Consider the following 20,308-nt stretch of genomic DNA (forward strand, 5'->3'; position numbering starts at 1 on the left):
TTATAAATGCCGGATGATTTTACAATAGGTTCTATCACTTTATATAGACAAAGGGTAGCATAACAATCCTTCTTACATAGTGACATGATACCAAATTATAAGACATATTTTCCGTTCCTAAATTATTTGATTGCTACATAAAGGTGTGAAAAGATGCGTAATTATTCTATATAACAAAACTCTTAAAAGCTTGAACCAATAATTCTATACGACAAAAAGATATTTTTACAAACGGCCAAATAAGGGGGGTAAGGCGGTTTTTTTTCCGGGTTTACCGTTAAACCATAACAAAATATGAACAAGAAAGTAAATATTCAAGAGAAGTAAACTTACAAAGATAGGAGAAACAACTAGAGTTGTATGTGCAGAAGCAGCTTCTGAAGTTTGTTGTTGTTGTTGTGTTGTTTTTTTTTTAACTATAAGGGATATAATATGAAGTGCATGGAAAAAACTAGGAATGTAAGAGATAGGCTAAGAGAATTGGAAAGAAATTATTTAGAGAGACATGAAGAAATTTAATAACAACAAGATTTTTATTTTAAATGTTCGATGGTTTTATAATGTTCTATCCCTTTATATAGTGACAAGATGCCAAATTACAAGACTTATTATTCGTTCCTAAATTATTTGGTTGTTACATAAAGGCGTGAAAAGATGCGTAATTATTCTATACAACAAAACTCTTAAAAGCATAAACCAATAATTCTATATGACAAAAAAATATTTTCACAAATGGCCAAATAAGGGGGTATGACGGTTGTTTTCAGGTTTGCCGTTAAACCATAAACAAAATATGAACAAGAAAGTACATATTCAAGAGAAGTAAACTTACAAAGATAGGAGAAACAACGTTGTATGTGCAGAAGCAGCTTGTAAAGTTTATTTTATTATTTATTTTTAATTTTTTTTATTTTTACTATAAATGATATAATATGAAGTGCATGAAAAGAACTAGGAATGTAAGAGATACGCTAAGAGAATCAAAAAGATATTATTTAGAGAGACATGAAGAAATTTGATAACAAGAAGATTTTTATTATAAATGTTCGTTGATTTTATAATATGCTCTTTCCCTTTATATACAAAGGGTAATGTAGCAATCTTTCTTACATAGTGACACAATACCAAATTACAAGACATTATTCGTTTCTAAATTATTTGATTGTTACATGAAGGTGTGAAAAGAGGTGTAATTATTCTATACGACAAAACTTTTAAAAGCGTGAATCAATAATTCTATACGACACAAAGTTTTCAACATTTACCTTTATTTGATTGTTTTTAAAAAATTCTAAGTTACCTTCAGTGACTAATGGTAATTCTAATGATTTAATGTTTTTAACTGTTTCTTTAATTACTTTAACTAATTTAATATCTTCTTGGTTGAAATGTCTTTGTCCATTTTTGTTGTTTCACTATATAATGGACCAACTAAATTTAAAAGATTATGAATAAATTTTCGGGCATAATTAACCAAGCCCATATAAAATAGGAAATAAACCATATTATAAAAATAGATATGTAAAAAGGTCACAAACAAGAAATTGTAAATGGTTTATTTGTGATGATGTTAAACATTGACCTAATAAATGCCCAAACAAAAATGAAAATATCGAAAAAAGTAACTTAACAGAACAAATAGGAGAATATAATATAGAACTTTTAAATTCTGATAGTTCCGATAATGAATCAATATACAGTATATATAGTGATAGTGCTAATGATATACACTTAACCAAAATAACATATACATGTGTAAATACAGAACAAGAAGAATATCAACATAATTGGATAAATAAGCGAGGAGACAATTATATAAATTGTTATAATTGTGGTCATTACCCTAGTATAGAAAAAAATCAAGCTTCCACTAGCATATGAACATAATTTTTTTCTGTATCATTTTGACTATATTTATTGGATTTACAAAGAACGGTTGCCCATCATTTTCTGCATCCATAATAAGTGACTAATGATTTAATATATATATATATATATATATATATATATATATATATATATATATATATATATATATATGAGAATATCGGATTCATTTTCACTATTAAGCGTATCATGTTCAACCAACACTTCTACCTCTCCATGAAACGTGGTTAGATCTTCATCAAAGTGGTCAAGACTCCAGTTATATAGAAATTATACCCTGATTCGAAGTCCATAACCTACAAAATCTTTAAAATCGTCATCACATTTGAGTATTTAGAATACAATTATGCAAATCTTTCTAGAACAACATAATATACACATGAGCACATTGACCCTGTTTCCCTCTTCTCAATATCAAAGACTTTAGGTATTCCATGCGGGTGAATTTAAGATCCAAAGGGTAATACCTCCCCAACCCCATAACCAAAAGGTCCAGTCACAAACAAATCCTTAATGTTCAATGCCATATGTGGGTAAACTTTTCAAAGTACAATGTGTTAATAAGGAAATAACTGAATGTACAATACTATAGGTAGGTACACTTTTGAAAGTACACTGTCTTAAAACAAGAAAGATTGAAAATACAATGCTATAGGCGGGTAGACTTTTAAAGTACAATGGGTTACTAAAAAACAAATTGAAAGTACGTCTACCGTGTTGTAATTGGATAATTTTTTCAAAGTAAAATGCGTTAATAAGGAAAAAATGTTGCAATATACAGAAATGAAAATTAGCCTCTAGAAATCTGGTACTTCTTCCAAGGCCCACAAATAAAAGATCGGGTATGGGGCTAATCTAGTGTGTGTTTTTCTTTTTGAGTAATGAGTTGTGTTTTGCTTATTTTTATTAGAAATTTGTGTCTTTTGGCGTGGTAGATCAAAATATAGGGCTGTTGCTTTTTGTTTGTAACTATAGTTTTATTTTTTCTACATTGTATTTCTTTCCAGCTTCCTGCTGGCTTTTAGTTTATAAAATCGCTGCTGTTGATTAAAAGAAAAAGCAAATTAATTCAAAAAACCGAAAAGCTATTCAGCTGCTGCACTTAGGCAAAAGTATTTACAACAATAATCTTAATATCTTATCAACAAACAAATCAACAAGTCTCAAATTAATGCTAATAATATTTTGGGACAAGTATTGAAAAAGCAAAAAACTCAGACGCTGAAACTCTACTTAACAAGGAATATTACATTTGGGCAAAAGTAAAAAAAGAATTTGTGATGTTTATTATAGGGTGATCAAAAAGGAGATGGCCTACTTTTCTGCTAAACCACTCTTATTGTCAAATTTGATTGGTCGAAAGTTGTGTTAAGATCTGTAATCTTAGGGCATGACAAAATATCAAGTCTTTTAAGGCACCGGAGGTGTTGTAAGACCTCTGAAAATGATTCCACATCCGTAAACTTCCAAAGTGTTAGAGAAACAAGAGATGGTGGAAGAAGAAAAGATGATGATGATGATGGAGTAGTAATAGTATTCTTCACATCTTCTGCCACTGCAAATGAAACCACTTCTGAATTTTTTCCATGCAAGTATAGTTCAAGTAATGTGGCTGGAAAATTCTGCGGGCCCCACTCTGACATTGGCTTTTTTAAGCATCCTATCGTTAGTTTGCGTAAATTAGGAGGCCACAAACCACAAGGAAAGGAGTAATCAATACTTGGACAATCATGTATCTCCAGTTCTTCCAAAGATGTGAGACTTTGAAAATACTCATGAGGAAATGACTTTAGATTCTTGCAATTACGGATGTCAAGAGATGTAAGGCCAAACAGGTGCTCATGCACTGCTGAGAAGGTCAAAGATGTCAGTGAATCACAATCCCTGATCACTAAATTCCCAACACTATTTGGACAATTGTAATTCTCTAGTTTGCCACAGTTAATAAACAACACTTGTTTAAGAGATCCCATTCTAACCCCAAAATTAACCTCGTTCTCGGTTGATGAAACTAACTTTTTACAATCTCGTACTTCCAAGATCTGTAAACTCAAGAGACTTTTGCATGCTTCGGATTCTTGTTCCCACAAGTATCTCAATTCGTCACATCTATAAATAAATAGATGTTTAACTTCCCCAAGATGCATTAAATCTTCTCCATGTAGTTGAGTAAATCCTATAACATTCACCATTTTTAGTTCCACAAGTGACGAGGACAAACCAACCATGTTTCTTAACACCGCTTCGGAACATTCTTCTATATGTAAAAACCGAAGTGAAGGTATCAATCCGATTGACACTTGAGATAGTTGTGGACAACTTATTAAAGAGATCTCATGAAGACGAGGAAAAGAACTAGGAGTTCCATGTTCATTGCCACTATTAATTGACCATCTCTGCCAACCTTGCATATCATAAAACTTCAGAACTTCAAGTGATGGAAATGCAATCCCAAGATTTGAATTGGTAGGTGCAAGTAATTCAAAACCCACAGTCTTCACCTCATTCATGCTTTCAACAACCAATTTCTTAAGAGACCTCAGATGTCCAACTCTTAAATATGTACTTCTACACCCAGATAACGTAAGCTCTGTTAAGTGATCAAACGTGGGATCCCCGACCCAACTAGGAAATCTTGTTCCTTTGTTATTCAAAATCTTGAGGATTTTTAACTTAGGAGGAGGCCTTAGTTCTTCAAGTACTTCATATTCAATCGTCTCATCCCGAGAATCATCTAACACATTATCACTCCATTCCATCTCCAAAACTTCAAGACCCTTCTTTTGATATAACTTGGCATCCTTTGCTTGTATTGGATCTATCACTTTCTCCAGCCCAATAATGGAAAGCCGGCCTTGAAGATCCGATAATTCCTTAAGATCAGATATTTTGAACCCGTTAGCTTCTTTAACAGTGACCTTGGGTAGAGTTTGTAGACTTGTCAACCCACCAATACCTAAGGGCATCTTGTTCAATTTCGGAGTATCACTTATGTCAAGATGTCGTAGGTTTATTAACTTTGCAAAACTTACTGGTAAGCTAGATAACATAAAACAATTTTGAAGCAATAAGCTCTGTAGATTATACAGGTCACCCACTTGTTCTGGCAAACATCTGATTCCACTATAAGAAAAATTAAGATACCGAAGATGCTTGAGACTACCAATCGATTGTGGCACCTCTGTGATTCTAGTTAGTCTTAGCACCCTTAGGAACTGTAGTTTGTGAAGTAATTCAACATGACCACTGTCTAACCAACCACCTGGCAATGGTAAGAACGTTCGCAAGCGTTTAGCTCTTTGTAATTCATTAAAATTTCCATATGATCCAAATTGTGGACCTATTAGTGAAAAGTGACGGAACTTCTCAAAATTTTCATTCCTGTCGGATACATTCATCTCACCATCCAATCTACAGAAAAACTCTCCTGCAACACTTGTGGCCAAGTCGTTTATCAGGTCATGCATTGTATAAAGTAACTCATCATTCGTTGAATGTTGAAAAAAGGACCTTGACTGTAGCTCTTCAAAATACTGATGACCTAAACTCTCCATTGACTTTGATTGGGACAAAAATCCTTCTCCCATCCAAAGCAGGACTAATTTATTCTTGACAAATACATAGTCCTTGGGAAACAAGGAGGAGTATGCAAACAACAGTTTCAAATGTGGAGGAAGATGATAGTAGCTTAGTTTAAGAGCCGGAAGAATCCCTCTTGCATCCTTTATATTCCATACCTCACTCTTCAACAATTTCTCCCATTCATCACTATTTCTATCAGTCTTCAAAACCCTCCCAAGTGCTTTCAAAGCCAATGGTAATCTACCACATTTTTTTACAATACCTTCACCAAGCAACTTAAGTGTTGGATGTTTGTCAAAGTTTTTTTCACCTAAAGCGTGTTGAGCAAATAATGACAGTGCATCTTCACTTGACAAAACGTCTAGACCATAAGATAGTTCCGAGTCCATCACCAATGCAACCTTGGTGCTCCTTGTTGTGACAATAACTTTACTTCCAGGTGCCCCTACAAGAAGAGGGCTTTGAAGAAGTTCCCACTTACTGTGGTCTTCGTTCCACACATCGTCTAGAACAAGTAAGAACCTCTTCTTTGAAAGTTTTTCTTTGAAGGCAACGTGAAGCAGATTGAGATTAGCAAAGTCTTCGTTTTTACCAGTTACTGCTTGGAAGATTGCCTTGCTAATGTTAAATACATCAAACTCTTCAGAAACACAAACCCATGCCATGAGTTCAAAGTGATCCTTCACTTTCTCCTCGTTGTATAAGAGTTTCGCAAGAGTGGTTTTGCCTATCCCACCCATTCCAACTATCGACACTATGCTCACATTCTGGTCACATCCTTCATTTCCCAACAATTTCCCCATCAAGGCCTCTTTATCCCCTTCCCGACCCATGATTTTGGACTCATCAACCAGTGAAGTTTGCTCCAACTGTCTCTCTCTTATATTTGACCTTTCAACATTTACATTCAAACCCAAGTCATTTTTATGGTCAACAAGATCACGCAATTTGGCAGTGATCTCATCTAGCTTTGAACTCATCTTCCGACCATACATGAAGTTGCGAGGAGTGAAATTTGTACAACAATTTGGGAAGAATTTCAATACCTTACCAGTACTGGTGCTGGTGCTGGCATGAGCTTCTTGATTCAACTTGCGTCGCAGAGCCTCCGTGGCCAGATCATCAAGTACATCGTCTATGTCGTAAGCCAATTCCTGGAGATCGTTCACCCACAATCGAACAGCTCTGTCTGTTATGTGTTTCTGGCTTGCATCACCAAGCACGGCTTGGATCAGGGGTAAGGTTTTCTTCCATTTGTTCAGCTGAGAATCGATCTCTTCTGATCGAGCCAGCTTCATCAGGTCACCAGAGAGCAGCTTCTCACACAGCACAGTGATGACGGCAGTTACAGCGATTTCAGCCATTCGAATTTGGAATTAGGAAAAAGGAAATATCGTTTCTTTGCTGAAGGTTTTGATTTCAAAAGGTGAAATTTTGTCGAAGCAAGGGTGACCGAGTAAACTGCAAAGCTGACTTATATATTTATAGTGTGCCTCAATTACAGATTTGGTCCTTATGTTTAGATTCTTGTCGGTTTTTGTCCAAAAAGGAACTGATTTGTAATTTTGATCCTTCCATGGCTTCCTGACCGTCAACTTAAACAGAATATATATATATATATATATATATATATATATATATATATATATATATATATATATATATATATAGATCCGGTAAGAATTTTTTTTTGTAGGAAGATAAGAAGTTTTTTTTCTACATATTTTTTTAACGAACAAAAAAAATGAATCACTAGATGATTCATTTGTAAGATAATTCACAAGAAAAAATTCTCAAAAAAACATCTTTATGATTCATTTTTAAGTAAATTAAGAAAAAATTAACTTTTATGAACAATTTTAGTGAATAACAACAAAATCATTATATAAATGAATCATCGAAATGTTTTTTTTGAGAATTTTTTCTTGTGAATCATCTTACAAATGAATCATATAATGATTCATTTTGTTTGTTCGCGAAAAAAATATGTAGAAAAAAAACTTCTTACATTCCTACAAAAAATTTCCTTCTTATTTGATCTTAACTATATATATATATATATATATATATATATATATATATATATATATATATATATATATATATATATATATATAATCATTTTCCTTTGTGTTCTTCATAACAAGGTGGTGCCACGGTGGTCCTCCGACAGCCACCACCACTGGCGACGACAGTGGTTTGTGGTGGTGGTGTTTGGTGCTTTAATGAGAAAAGAAAAAAAATGTAGATGAAGAAATAGTTACCGACCAAGGATGTCAAGCAAAATCACCACCTCCTCCTCCCTTCTCTCGTCAAAGATTCCAACGATCAATTTCCGACTAGCCACCACCATTTTCCGACATCACTTCTTTCCTTCCCGACGTCCTCTCTCTATCCCGATTTCATCATTTTTGGGCTTTCCCTATTAACCTTCTCTCTTGTTCGATCGCAATGGCAGTCAAGGGGAGGTTTTAGGGTTGGGTTAGGTTGTGTTATAAGAATGAAAATGAAGTAGCTACTACTCTTGTTCTTGAGAAGACATCGCATGTTAAATTTTCGAATGACAAAACTGCAAAAATGTTCCCGTGGTTTGTATTTTTTTTCTAAAGTTTAATCTAAACATCAATTTTAATTTTATTTTATTTTATTGTTATGACCTTGGTGCATTTTTTTTCTAAGGTTTAATACTTATTTAATAATTTTTATATTTATAAATAAAAGAGGGTCTCTCTCTCTCTCTCTCTCTCTCTCTCTCTCTCTCTCTCTCTCTCTCTCTCGATTTTCAATCCACTGTATTTGGCCTATTCTTGTATGATGTTTGTGTATATAATTATGTTTAATGAAAGAGATCAATTATGGGAAAAATACCAAATTACATATATAATCTGCAACTCACGATCAATAGAGAATGCCTTGAAGATGATATTAATAACGGTGATAACAGTTTGAACTGCACGTGGAATTGAGTTTCTGAAGCAAAAATGGGAATGAGTGTTGTAGCCATGTTTGTGGGTAATTCATTATCTTTGTTCACAAAAAGTTAAATTTATGGATATATTCTTGCCATGTTTAACAAGAATATGAAGCCAAGGCCGCTATATGATATAGGGTTGAAGATGAAAGAGATACGATGGGGTTAGGAGGTAGGGTGTAAAGAGATAAAGGAAGAATATGATCGAAAGACATGATTTGTATTCCACTGTTAACACACTATATATAGTCTCAATTACAACAGATTACAAGCTATTCTACAGGATATATTTTTGGATCTATTGACTTATACAATTGAATAAGTAGATACATTATAAACGTGAGTATATTGTGATGGGCTATGATGATGCATTGGGCTGCTGTGGACCTGATGCATATGCATTGGGCTGCTGTGGATCTGATGCATTATCTATATCCTTGATACGCCCCCGCAAGATGGAGGATCCATCGGAGACTCCAATCTTGGATCTGTGCTTCAAGAAGGGTGCTCGTGAGAGAGGTTTGGTTAACATGTCAGCCAATTGATCTTGAGAGTGAACATGGAGAACTTTTAAGGAGCCAGATGCAATTTGTTCCCGAACAAAATGATAATCCAAGGCTATGTGCTTCATACGTGAGTGGTAAACTGGATTTGCACACAGATATGTCGCCCCCGTATTGTCACAAAAAAGTGTAGGAGTAGTGATAGGAGGGACACCAAGTTTGAGAAGTAAGTTCTTGAGCCAAGTGATTTCTGCTGATGCATTTGCTAAGGCCTTATATTCAGCCTCCGTGGAGGAGCGAGAGACTGTTTTCTGACGAGTGGATCTCCATGACACAATGTTGGTGCCAAGGTAGAGCAAGTAGGCTGTAGTTGAGCGTCCGACACTATGTACTCCGCCCTAATCAGAATCAGAAAACGCCGAGAGTGTGAGCGAGGAATTACGGTTAAGAACTAGACCATGATGTATTGTACCTTTGAGATAGCGAAGGACACGTTTGAGAGCTTGCCAATGAGTTTGGCGAGGAGCATGCATGAATTGAGAGAGTTTGTTTATTGCAAAGGAGATATCTGGACGAGTAAAGGCAAGGTATTGAAGACTACCAACAAGTTTGCGATAAGGTGTGGCATCAACTGTGGGAGATTGATCAGTGAGAGATAAAGGTTCAGTAGAACTAAGTGGAGTGGTGACATCTTTGGCTCCTTCCATGTGGAATTGAGTTAGAATGTCCTGGATATATCGATGTTGGGAAAGGAAAAGACCGGTGGGTGTGGGAATTACCTCAACACCTAGAAAGTGATGGAGCATACCCAGATCCTTGAGAGAAAATTTGTTACTCAAGGAGTTGATGGCGTGAGTGAGAAAGGAGGTGTCATTGCCTGTTATGACAATATCATCAACATAGACCATGAAGTAGCAAGTGATAAGTTGATGTTTGTAGATGAACAATGAGGCATCGGCTAAGGATTTTCTAAAGCCGAACTGGATGAGAAAGGTGGTGAGCTCAATGTACCAGGCTCTAGGAGCCTCTTTTAGACCATAGATGGATTTTTTGAGTTTACAGATGTGGTTTGGGTATTGAGGATGAATGTATCCAGGTGGTTGAGACATGAAAACTTCCTCATGAAGAGTACCATGAAGGAATGCATTGTTGACATCAAGTTGTCGTAAGGGCCAATTGTTTGAAAGAGCTATGGAGAGAATAGTACGAATGGTGACGGGTTTTGTAACGGGACTGAAAGTATCAAAGTAGTCTTTGCCATATTGTTGATGAAATCCTTTTGCAACTAGACGGGCTTTGTATTTAGAGATAGTGCCATCCGGATTTCGCTTAATGCGGAAGACCCATTTACAACCAATAGGTTTTTGAGTGGATAAGGGAACAAGATCCCACGTTTGATTTTGTAAGAGAGCATTGAATTCTGAGTCCATTGCATTTCGCCATTTGGGTTCCTTCAGGGCTTGGATATGAGTAGATGGTTCAAGTGTAGGAGGGATTGGATGAATGGTTGTGGTATTGATAAGGTTGTTGTTGAAATATTTTGAATTTGGTTTCCTGATCCGATGGGTAGGAGGAGGAGATGGTGGATGTGGTTGGAGAGGAGAGGGTGGTTGAGGTGGTGATTGTGGATCCGGTGCATTATGTTGAGGTGAGGGAGGGGGAGACAGATTGGGTTGAGGTGAGAGCGGAATATGTGGTGGTGATGGTGGAATATTTTGAGGTGATGGAAGATTATTTTGTGGTAAGGAGGTGGCATTTGTGGTAGAGCTCGATGGAGTTGGATGAGTGTGTATAGGGATAGAATGAGTGACCGTGTGAGTGGGACAACAAGGAGATGAGGATGTACTAGCTGTGATATCTGGTGGTGAGGTTATGGGGGAACAGAGAGCATCAACTGAGGGTAATGAGGTAGATTGTTCAATCTGAAAGGGATAAATGTGTTCGATAAATTCAACATGGCGGGAATGATATAGTTTGTGGGATGTGGGGTCATAACACTTGTATGCTGATTTCGATGAGGAATTACCAATAAAGATGCACTTGGCGGATCTTGGATGAAGTTTGGTGAGAGAGTATGGTCTAAGCCATGGGTAACAAAGGCAACCAAATGGCTTGAGTTTATGATAGGCTGGTGGTGTATTGTGGAGTTTTTCATATGGAGATTGATACTGAAGGATTGGTGTGGGAAGGCGATTAATGAGATGTACGGCAGTTTGAAAAGCATGGGTCCAAAAAGTAAGGGGAAGATTGGCATGATGTAGTAGAGATAAGCCGGTTTCAACAATATGTCGATGGCGACGTTCAGCAATTCCATTTTGCTCGGGAGTATGATGTGGGGTGGTGAAGTGTGTGATGCCATGTTGTTGGAGATAGGAGGTAAGTTTGATGAATTCACCGCCATTGTCAGTGAAAAGAGAGATGAGGGAAGTGTTATAGTATTTTTCGACTAGAGTATGGAATTGAGGGAATAAAACAGACACATCGGATTTTCGTTTCATGGGGTATAGCCAGATATACCGAGAATAGTAATCAATAAAGGTGACGTAGTATTTGTAATCATCATTTGAGGTTTGGACCGGGCCCCATACATCCGAGTATACTAATTGCAATGGTTTTGTGGCTGTAAAGGAGTTGGAACCAAATGGTAACTTATGGCTTTTATTAATAGAACATGACTCACAATGAAAAGAAACAGTCGAATTTTTATTACAGGAGAGACCTAAACGACTTGACAGAAATTTAAAAATCTTGATGGAAGGGTGACCAAGCTTGTGATGCCAAGAGTTGGTGGTGCACTTGGAGGAGACAGTGGAGTTGATGCTTGGAAGATTACGAAGAGAGCAAATGGCTGCATAGTAGACATCATTGATGTTCACTCCCTGCATGAGGATGGTGCCCGTGCATAGGTCCTTGATAAGGAAAAAAGAAGGGAAAAATTCAACAGAAACTTTGTTAGATTTGTAGAGTTTGGCAACAGATATGAGATTATTACGCAACTGAGGAACATAGAGAACATTATGCAAGTTCAGAGGGCGGGAAGAGGTAGGAAGAATAGAATGACCAGTGTGAGATATGGATAGTCCTTTACCATTTCCTAGCACGATCTCATCAGGGCCTCCGTATTCTGATAGGGTATGGAAGGAACCAGGATTTGATGCAACATGATGAGAGGCTCCGGTATCAAGCATCCAAGGTGGCGTGGTTGATGTAGATACAGCAGTTGTAGTGTTCACCGTGGGACTAGGAGAAGACATGGATATGCTGATGTTGTTTTCTCTTAGGAACCGAGAGAGCTTCCTGCAATCCTTAGTTTCGTGCCCTGGTATACTACAAAATTGACAAAAACTGTTATTTCTATTACCTCTCTGGTAGTTGTTATTACCTCCATGATTAGAACCATGGGAACGGAAATTCCTGTTGCCAGTGGTGTTATTGTTGTTGGTGAGTCGTGGCTGATGGCGATTTTCCTGGTTTGTTTTTAATGGGTGGCGATTTAAGTATTTCAGGGTGTTATTGACAGTGGCAATAATTGGTGTAGGCTGAGTTGTTTTGAGTGATCGCTCATGATCAAGAAGCTTATCAAAAAGTTCAGGGAACGTGATAGGGGTGTCACGAATTTTTAAAGCAGAGGCAATGTGAGTGTAGTCATCTCCTAGTTGTCCTAGTACGTGGACTACTAGGTCTTCTTCATCAACAGGGCTTTGAGCTAGAGCTAGATCATCAGCAATATTCTTCATGTCATGGAGAAACTCAGTGATAGAGCGTGTACCTTTGGGATTGTTGGCTAATCTTGATTTTAAGGAGATGATACGAGACCTGGAGACACTTGCATAGCTACCTGTCAGACGCTGAAAAGCTTCATAAGCTGTGTTGGCTGAGGAGACAATCGGTTGGATTGTTTCAGTACAGGTTCCTAATAGGGCACCGAGAATAATTTGGTCCTGACGATACCAGCTCATGTATGCTGGGTTTGGTTTGGATGTGCTGTCGGCGGCTAGGGTTTTGGTCGGAACTTCTGTGGATCCATCAACGTAACCTTCGAGCCCTAGTCCAGTGAGAGTTGCTACTACTTGCTTCCTCCAAACTGGAAAGTTGTTGGCTGTAAGTTTTATTGGAAAGTGCGTATGGGTTGTGACTTCAATGATGCTAGACATGTTGATTGTGTGTGACCAAGAATTGAAGATGAATTGGATCAAGTGGGTGTGAAGAACTCGTAGGATCTATTGTAGCTCTGATACCATAAAGAGATAAAGGAAGAATATGATCGAAAGACCTGATTTGTATTCCACTGTTAACACACTATATATAGTCTCAATTACAATAGATTACAAGCTATTCTACAGGAGATATTTTTGGATCTATTGACTTATACAATTGAATAAGTAGATACATTATAAACGTGAGTATATTGTGATGGGCTATGATGATGCATTGGGCAGCTGTGGACCTGATGCATATGCATTGGGCTGCTGTGGATCTGATGCATTATCTATATCCTTGATAGGGTGGACCATTCTAATTTCAAAATAAATAAAATACAAAAAATATATATAGAAAAAGAAATTCTTCACAAATGTTCATCCATGTTGACTATCTCGTTAATGACATGACAAAGGTAATCATATATATTTTTTTTCAAATGATCTTTTTTAACATGGGAAAATGGACTTTAAAACCTCAAGGCTTACTATAAAAATAAAAAAAAAAACATTAAGAGCTTACTATAGAGATACATGTTTTTTCGGCAAATTAATAAAAAAAAAAGGTTCATAACAATACAAAACTTAAGCATGAGTGCTAAGAGTTTTTAATAATATAGACAGAGTAAGTATAAACTTCATGTTAATTGTAGTTTAATTTTCATGAGCTAAATCATATCACCAATTTGTAAACAAGTCTTATAATAAATTTATAATTTTTAGGACAAATTATAAAAAAAGTCTCATAGGTTGTTCAGTTTTGTGGATCATTCAGTTTTTTTTTTTTTTTTTTTTTGCAACAAAATCATTCAAATTTACAACCATTTTTGAAAACCCCAACACCCTTGGTAGTCAAGTTTTTGTATCCGAGACCCAGAACCAATGCTACTAGCTCGTAGTGGGACCCCACCAGCCTAACCACACTTAAACTCACACCCCAGTCTTTGATGGAAGCGCCTATGCATCCAAGCACTGTCAACGAACCAATACATGGTTAGATCCATCACTAATTATCCCAGATTTAGAAAATGTATTTCGTATTTACAATAGGATCACCTTCTGCAACCGTGTAATAATCTCCTCATGCATATTAAGCATATAATTGCCCTGCTCCATGTTTCACCTGTTGAAAAATTGAGTGATCAAGAATAAAAGTCATTAGTAGAAACATGCAAAGATGGCATAAAATTGGATATTGTTTTAATGATTTCATTAACAATCTCTTCTAGTAATCACTAACAAGAGCAAAGAAGTTGGGGAATATATTTCTAGAAAAGTTTAGAATATATAGTACTTGCATCATCCTTATGTTACTAATTACCAGAAATAAGAAAATGATAATCACAAAAAAAAAAAAAAAAAAAAAAAAAAAAAAAAAAAAAAAAAAAAAAAACACAATTAGTCATTCTATACAAAGTTTGACCGTATTTTTTACATTAACAGAATAAATTCTAATGTAAAATGGACTAATACTAACCTGACAATTGATACAAATTTGTAAGAAAATGTGAAGTCGTATACCAAATACTACAAAGGAATTTAAGACAGTGCCAAATTTGTACAAAAATTATCAAAGTCAAGATCTTAATGACAATAGGTTTTGACCTAAAATGTCAAAGTTTGTGGATGGAGTGCAAATTGTGCAGTCTTGTTATGTTTACTAGTTTTTCTTTCAACAATGGACAAGGTTATTGGAAGCTGATATCAATGAAAACAAAAATATGAAAATAAAAAAAGGAAACACAAAGATTTTGTAACACAATGCAGGTAAAAATAACACATTTGTAACCTATATAACAGTAAGATACAAGTATTCATTAAGTTCTTCCTCACATGGAAACATAGCAACTTAATGGTAAAAGTTCTGAAAAGCAAATGAAAAGCTATTCATTGCTACTGCACTTGCAGTTTTTTTTCTTCTTCTTTTAGTATATGTTTTGATTTTTGGTTAAATATTTAAAATAATCTTCTCAACCAACGAAACAAACAAGTCTCAAAATTGATATTCCTAATACTTATGTAACAGATCAATGATGGGCAAGGAGATGACATGCATACCTTTTCTACTACCACACATATATTGTCACATTTGATGGGTTGTAAATGGTGTTAAGATCTCCAAGCTTTGGGCAATTCATAATATAAAGTTTGTTAAGGCAGGGGAGGTGTTGTAAGACCTCTGAAAATGATTCCACATCCACAAAATCATGGAGCTCTAAAGAAACCAGAGATGGTGGAAGAAGAAAAGATGATGATGATGATGATGATGATGGAGTAGTAGTAGTATTCCTCACATCGTCTGCCACTGCAAATGAAACCACTCCTGAGTCTCTGCCATATAACTCTAGTTGGACTAGTGAGGTTGGAAAATTCTGCAGGCCCCACTCTGACATGGGCTTATTTAAGGCGCCTATCCTTAGTTGTCTTAAATTAGGAGGCCACACCCCACAAGGAAAGGAGTAGTCCATACTTGGACACTCATATATCCACATGTCTTCCAAAGATGTGAGACTTTGAAAATGCTCAGAAGGGATTGACTTTAGATTCTTGCAATTATTGATCTTAAGATATGTTAGGCGAGACAGACAGAGAAAACGGAAATCTTTGACTGGAATGGGAATGGGTTTGAGCTGTAACTGTATGTTATCACAATCACTGACTATCGATTCAGTGAGAGTGGATGGGTGCTCCTGCACTGCTGAGAAGGTCAAGGATGTCATTGAATTACAAGTAGTTATTTCCAACCTCTCAACACTATTTGGACAATTGTAACTCTCCAGCGAGTCACAATTATTGAAATTCACTTGTTTAAGAGATTTCATGTTCTTCCCAAAATCAACCTCTTTAAGTGATTCCATGCTGATCCCAATATTAGCCTCTTTCTCAGCTGATAAAACCAAGTTTTTACAATTCCATACTTCCAACTTCTGTAAACTCACAAGACTCTTGCATGCCTCTGATTCTTGTTCCCACAAGTATCTCAATTCATCACAATTGATGATATCTAGACGTTCAAGTGACCCGAAATGCATTAAATATTCTCCATGTAGTAGAGTAAGTCCTTTAACATTACAAATATTCAAGTTAACAAGTGATGAGGACAAACCAACCATGCTTCTTAACACTACATCGGAACATTCTTGAATATATAAAACCCGAAGTGAAGGTATCAATCCGATTGACACCTCAGCTAGTTCTGGACAATATCTAATAGAGATCTCATGAAGACGAGGAAAAGAACTAGGAGTTCCATGTTCATTGCCATTATTAATCGACCATCTCTTCCAACCTTCCATATGACTGAATTGCAGAACTTCAAGCGATGGAAATCCAATACCAATAAAAGAACTTACAGGTGCAAGAAACTCAAAACCCACACTATTCACCTCACTCATGCTTTCAACAACCAATTTCTTAAGAGACCCTAAACATCCAAGTGTTGGTAACTCTGTACTTCTACAACCATGTAACGTAAGCTCTGTTAACTGATCAAACGAGGGATCCCCGACCCAACTAGGAAATCTCGTTCCCTTGTTATTCAAAATCTTGAGGATTTTTAACTTAGGAGGAGGCCTTAGTTCTTCAAGTACTTCATATTCAATCGTCTCATCCCGAGAATCATCTAACACATTATCACTCCATTTCATCTCCAAAACTTCAAGACCCTTCTTTTGATGTAAGTTGGCATCCTTTGCTTCTATTGGATCCATCACTTTCTCAAGCCCAATAATGGAAAGCCGACCTTGAAGATCCGATAGTTCTTTAAGATCTGATATTTTGAACCCGTTGGCTTCTTCAATCATGACCTTGGATAGAGTTTGTAGACTCGTCAAGCCACCAATTCCTAAGGGCAACTTGATCACCTGTGGAGTATTATCTATTCCAAAATGTCGAAGGTTTATTAACTTTGCAAAACTTTTTGGCAAGCTGGATAACTCAGAACAATCCTGAACCAACAAACTCTGTAGATTATAAAGGTCACTCACTTGTTCCGGTAAACTTGTGATTTTAGTATTCGAAAAATTAACATACCGTAGATGCTTGAGACTACCAATGGATTGTGGGATCTTTCTGATTGAAAGAATATCTTCTTGCCATAGGTAATCACTGGGATTCAAGCCCACGACACTTAGCACCCTCAGGAACTGTAGTTCAGGAAGTAATTCGTCCAATAAGCTACCAATTTCCCAAGGTACTGAGATTAGTAAGACAGTTCGCAAACGTTTAGCTCTTTGTAATTCCTTGAGCTTTCTAAATGATCTAGATCCTGAACCTATAAGTGAGAAGTGAAGAAACTTATCAAAAGTTTCACTCATGGCAGATACATCAACCTCACCATCCAATCTAAAGGAAAACTCTCCTGCAACACTTGTGGCCAAGTCATTCATCAGGTCATGCATTGTGTATCCTAATTCATCGTCCGTTGAATGTTGAAAAAAGGACCTTGACTCTAGCTCTTCAAAATACTCATGACCTAAACACTCCATTGACTTGTTTCCTTTTGATTGGGACAAAAATCCTTCTGCCATCCACAATAGGACTAATTCATTCTTGCCAAACACATAGTCTTTGGGAATTAAGGAGCAGTATGCAAACAACTGCTTCAGATGTGGAGGGAGGTGATAGTAGCTTAATCTTAGAGCCGGAAGAATATCACTTCCATCCTCTATATCCCATATCTCACTTTTCAACAACTCCTCCCATTTATCACCATTCCTGTTTCCCTTCAAGATCCTCCCAAGTGCTTTCAAAGCCAAAGGCAATCTACCACATTTTTGAACCATACCTTCACCAAGCAACTTAAATGTTGGATGTTTATCAAAGCTTTTTTCACCTAACGTTTGTTGAGCAAATAATGATAAAGCATCTTCATTTGACAAAACGTCCAGAGGGTAAGTTTCTTGTGAGTCCATCACCGATGCAACCCTGGTACTCCTGGTTGTGACAATAACTCTGCTTCCAGGTGCCCCTGCAAGAAGAGGGCTTTGGAGGAGTTCCCACTTTTTGTGGTCTTCGTTCCAGACATCGTCTAGAACGAGTAGGAACCTCTTCTTTGAAAGTTCTTCTTTGAGGGCCACATGAAGCAGATTAAGATTAGCAAAATCTTCGTTTTTCCCAGTTACTGCTTGAAAAATAGCCTTGCTAATGTTAAATACATCCAACTCTTCAGAAACACAAACCCAAGCTCTAACCTCAAAGTGATCCTTCACTTTCTCATCGTTGTATAAAAGTTTGGCAAGAGTGGTTTTTCCTATCCCACCCATTCCAACTATCGACACTACGCTCACATTTTCATCACAACCTAACAACTTACCCAGTAATGTCACTTTATCCCCTTCCCGACCCATGATTTTGGACTCATCAACCAGTGAATTTTCCTCAAGCCGTCTCTCTAGAGTTGACCTTTCCTTAGTCACATTCAAACCCAGGTCATTTTTCTGGTCAACAAGACCACGCAATTTGGTGGTGATCTCATCTAGCTTTGAACTCATCTTCCGACCATACAGAATGTTACGAGGAGTGAATTTAGAACAGCAATTTGGGAAAAACTTCAATACCTTACTGATGCTAGTGGTGGCATGAGCTTCTTGGTTCAACTTGCGTCGCAGAGCTTCGGTGGCCAAATCATCGAGTACATCGTCAATGTCGTATGCCAAATCCTGAAGATCGTTCACCCACAATTGAACAGCTCTCTCTTTAATCTGCTTCTGGGTTGCATCAGCAAGCACGGCTTGGATCATGGGCAAGGTGTTCTTCCATTTGTTCAGCTGAGAATCGATCCTTTCTGATCGAGCGAGCTTCATCAAGTCACCAGAGATCAGCTTCTCACACAGCACTGTGATGACGGCGCTAACAACTATTTCAGCCATTGAGTTTTGGAAAAAAGGGAAAGATCGTCGCTTTAATGAGAGTTTTGATATCAATGGGATGGAAATTAATTTACAGATGAAAGGCAAAAGGGTAGAGTGAGTATGTGAAAACTTAGGTATTTATAATTTTGCTTTTTCAGATGAAAAGGGAGAAAAATATTTGAAAAAAATGTATATCGGCGCTGACGTGGACGTATTGTTCAAAACATTCTCAATCCACTGTTTTATTTTTAAGTGTATTTAAAATTCTTCTTTTTTCTAGTTTAATATCCAGAAAAATAATCAGCTTTGTATCCATTGTACCTACTATAGCATCCGTTGTACCAATAGCATGTTTCGAGATTTATATTCTTTTTTTTTTTTTTTAATAAATTTACCATTAATTTTTTTTTTATTATTGATTTTGTGTTGATTTTTAAATTCTTTTTCCAAATTTGTTTTTTGTGATATTTCTGTTTTGTTTTATTTTTATTTTGAAAAATAAATTTCTAGTTTTTTAATCTTTCCATAAATTAATTTATAATGTATTTTTTAAAGAAAACATTTTCACAGTTTTTTTCACAATTTTTTTTTTAACATGCTTTCTAAAATTCATTTCTATGTTCTACAAGTCTTATTGTAAATATGTTTTAAGACGAAAATTTGTTTAGGGTTTAGAATATCAAAAGTTGTTCAAGGAAAGTATAAAGTTTCCGTAAAAACTATAATATATTGTATACCTCACATTTTGTGATGGTAAAGAAAAGCATAACCCCCAAATACAAAAGTTCTCCAAATGCTTTGCTTTGCAACCCAAGAAACCATATTACAAGAAAAGAAAAGAATCACTCCTATAGAATATCCTCATATAATCTTCAGAAGTTTAGCATCTATTTTCCTCTTTTTTTACTTGCTTTTGCAATGAATAGAGCTAGCCTTCATATGAAAACAATGATTGTCATTGTAGGCTTTAAAGTCTTTTCCTTGAAGTTCAAAAATGTCATACCAACCGTGGGTGGGAGTTTTTAGTGACTAAAGTTTTGTATCTGTGTTGTTCCTATAAAAAAAAATATGTAAAAGAAGAATTTGTGCAAAAAATTGTGAAACCTAACTTTTATTGGAAAAACAAATTTACGTAAAAAAACAGTTTCCAGAATAAAAAAATGAAACAACAAGAAATCTTACAAAAATGAATTTGTAAAAAAAAATTAAAAAACTCACGACTAGTTTTGGAGTAAAAGAAAGGCAATTTTATAAAACAAAAAATATGTGTTATGGTCGGACGGTGTGGGTGCAACTGCACACGACAGCTTGTGG

The 20,308-nt window shown here is 36.2% G+C and overlaps 2 protein-coding genes across 2 annotated transcripts; both read right to left on the reverse strand.

The window, feature by feature from the left end:
• Positions 1 to 3,025: 3,025 nt before the first annotated feature.
• On the reverse strand, positions 3,026 to 6,900 carry LOC145099722 (putative disease resistance RPP13-like protein 1). Its single transcript, XM_079037246.1, has one exon. The coding sequence runs from the start codon at positions 6,831 to 6,833 to the stop codon at positions 3,213 to 3,215; it is 3,621 nt and encodes a 1,206-aa protein (XP_078893372.1). The 5' UTR covers positions 6,834 to 6,900; the 3' UTR covers positions 3,026 to 3,212.
• Positions 6,901 to 13,825: 6,925 nt separating this feature from the next.
• LOC145099729 (putative disease resistance RPP13-like protein 1) lies at positions 13,826 to 19,130 on the reverse strand. Its single transcript, XM_079037251.1, has 3 exons — positions 15,201 to 19,130; positions 14,199 to 14,265; positions 13,826 to 14,114 (listed from the first exon to the last, which is right to left on the reverse strand). The coding sequence occupies exon 1, from the start codon at positions 19,010 to 19,012 to the stop codon at positions 15,209 to 15,211; it is 3,804 nt and encodes a 1,267-aa protein (XP_078893377.1). The 5' UTR covers positions 19,013 to 19,130; the 3' UTR covers positions 13,826 to 14,114; positions 14,199 to 14,265; positions 15,201 to 15,208.
• Positions 19,131 to 20,308: the final 1,178 nt, after the last annotated feature.

Source organism: Lactuca serriola, chromosome 1, assembly GCF_051521515.1.
Source record: "Lactuca serriola cultivar US96UC23 chromosome 1, Lser_US96UC23_V15, whole genome shotgun sequence".
Lineage (NCBI taxonomy): Eukaryota > Viridiplantae > Streptophyta > Magnoliopsida > Asterales > Asteraceae > Lactuca > Lactuca serriola.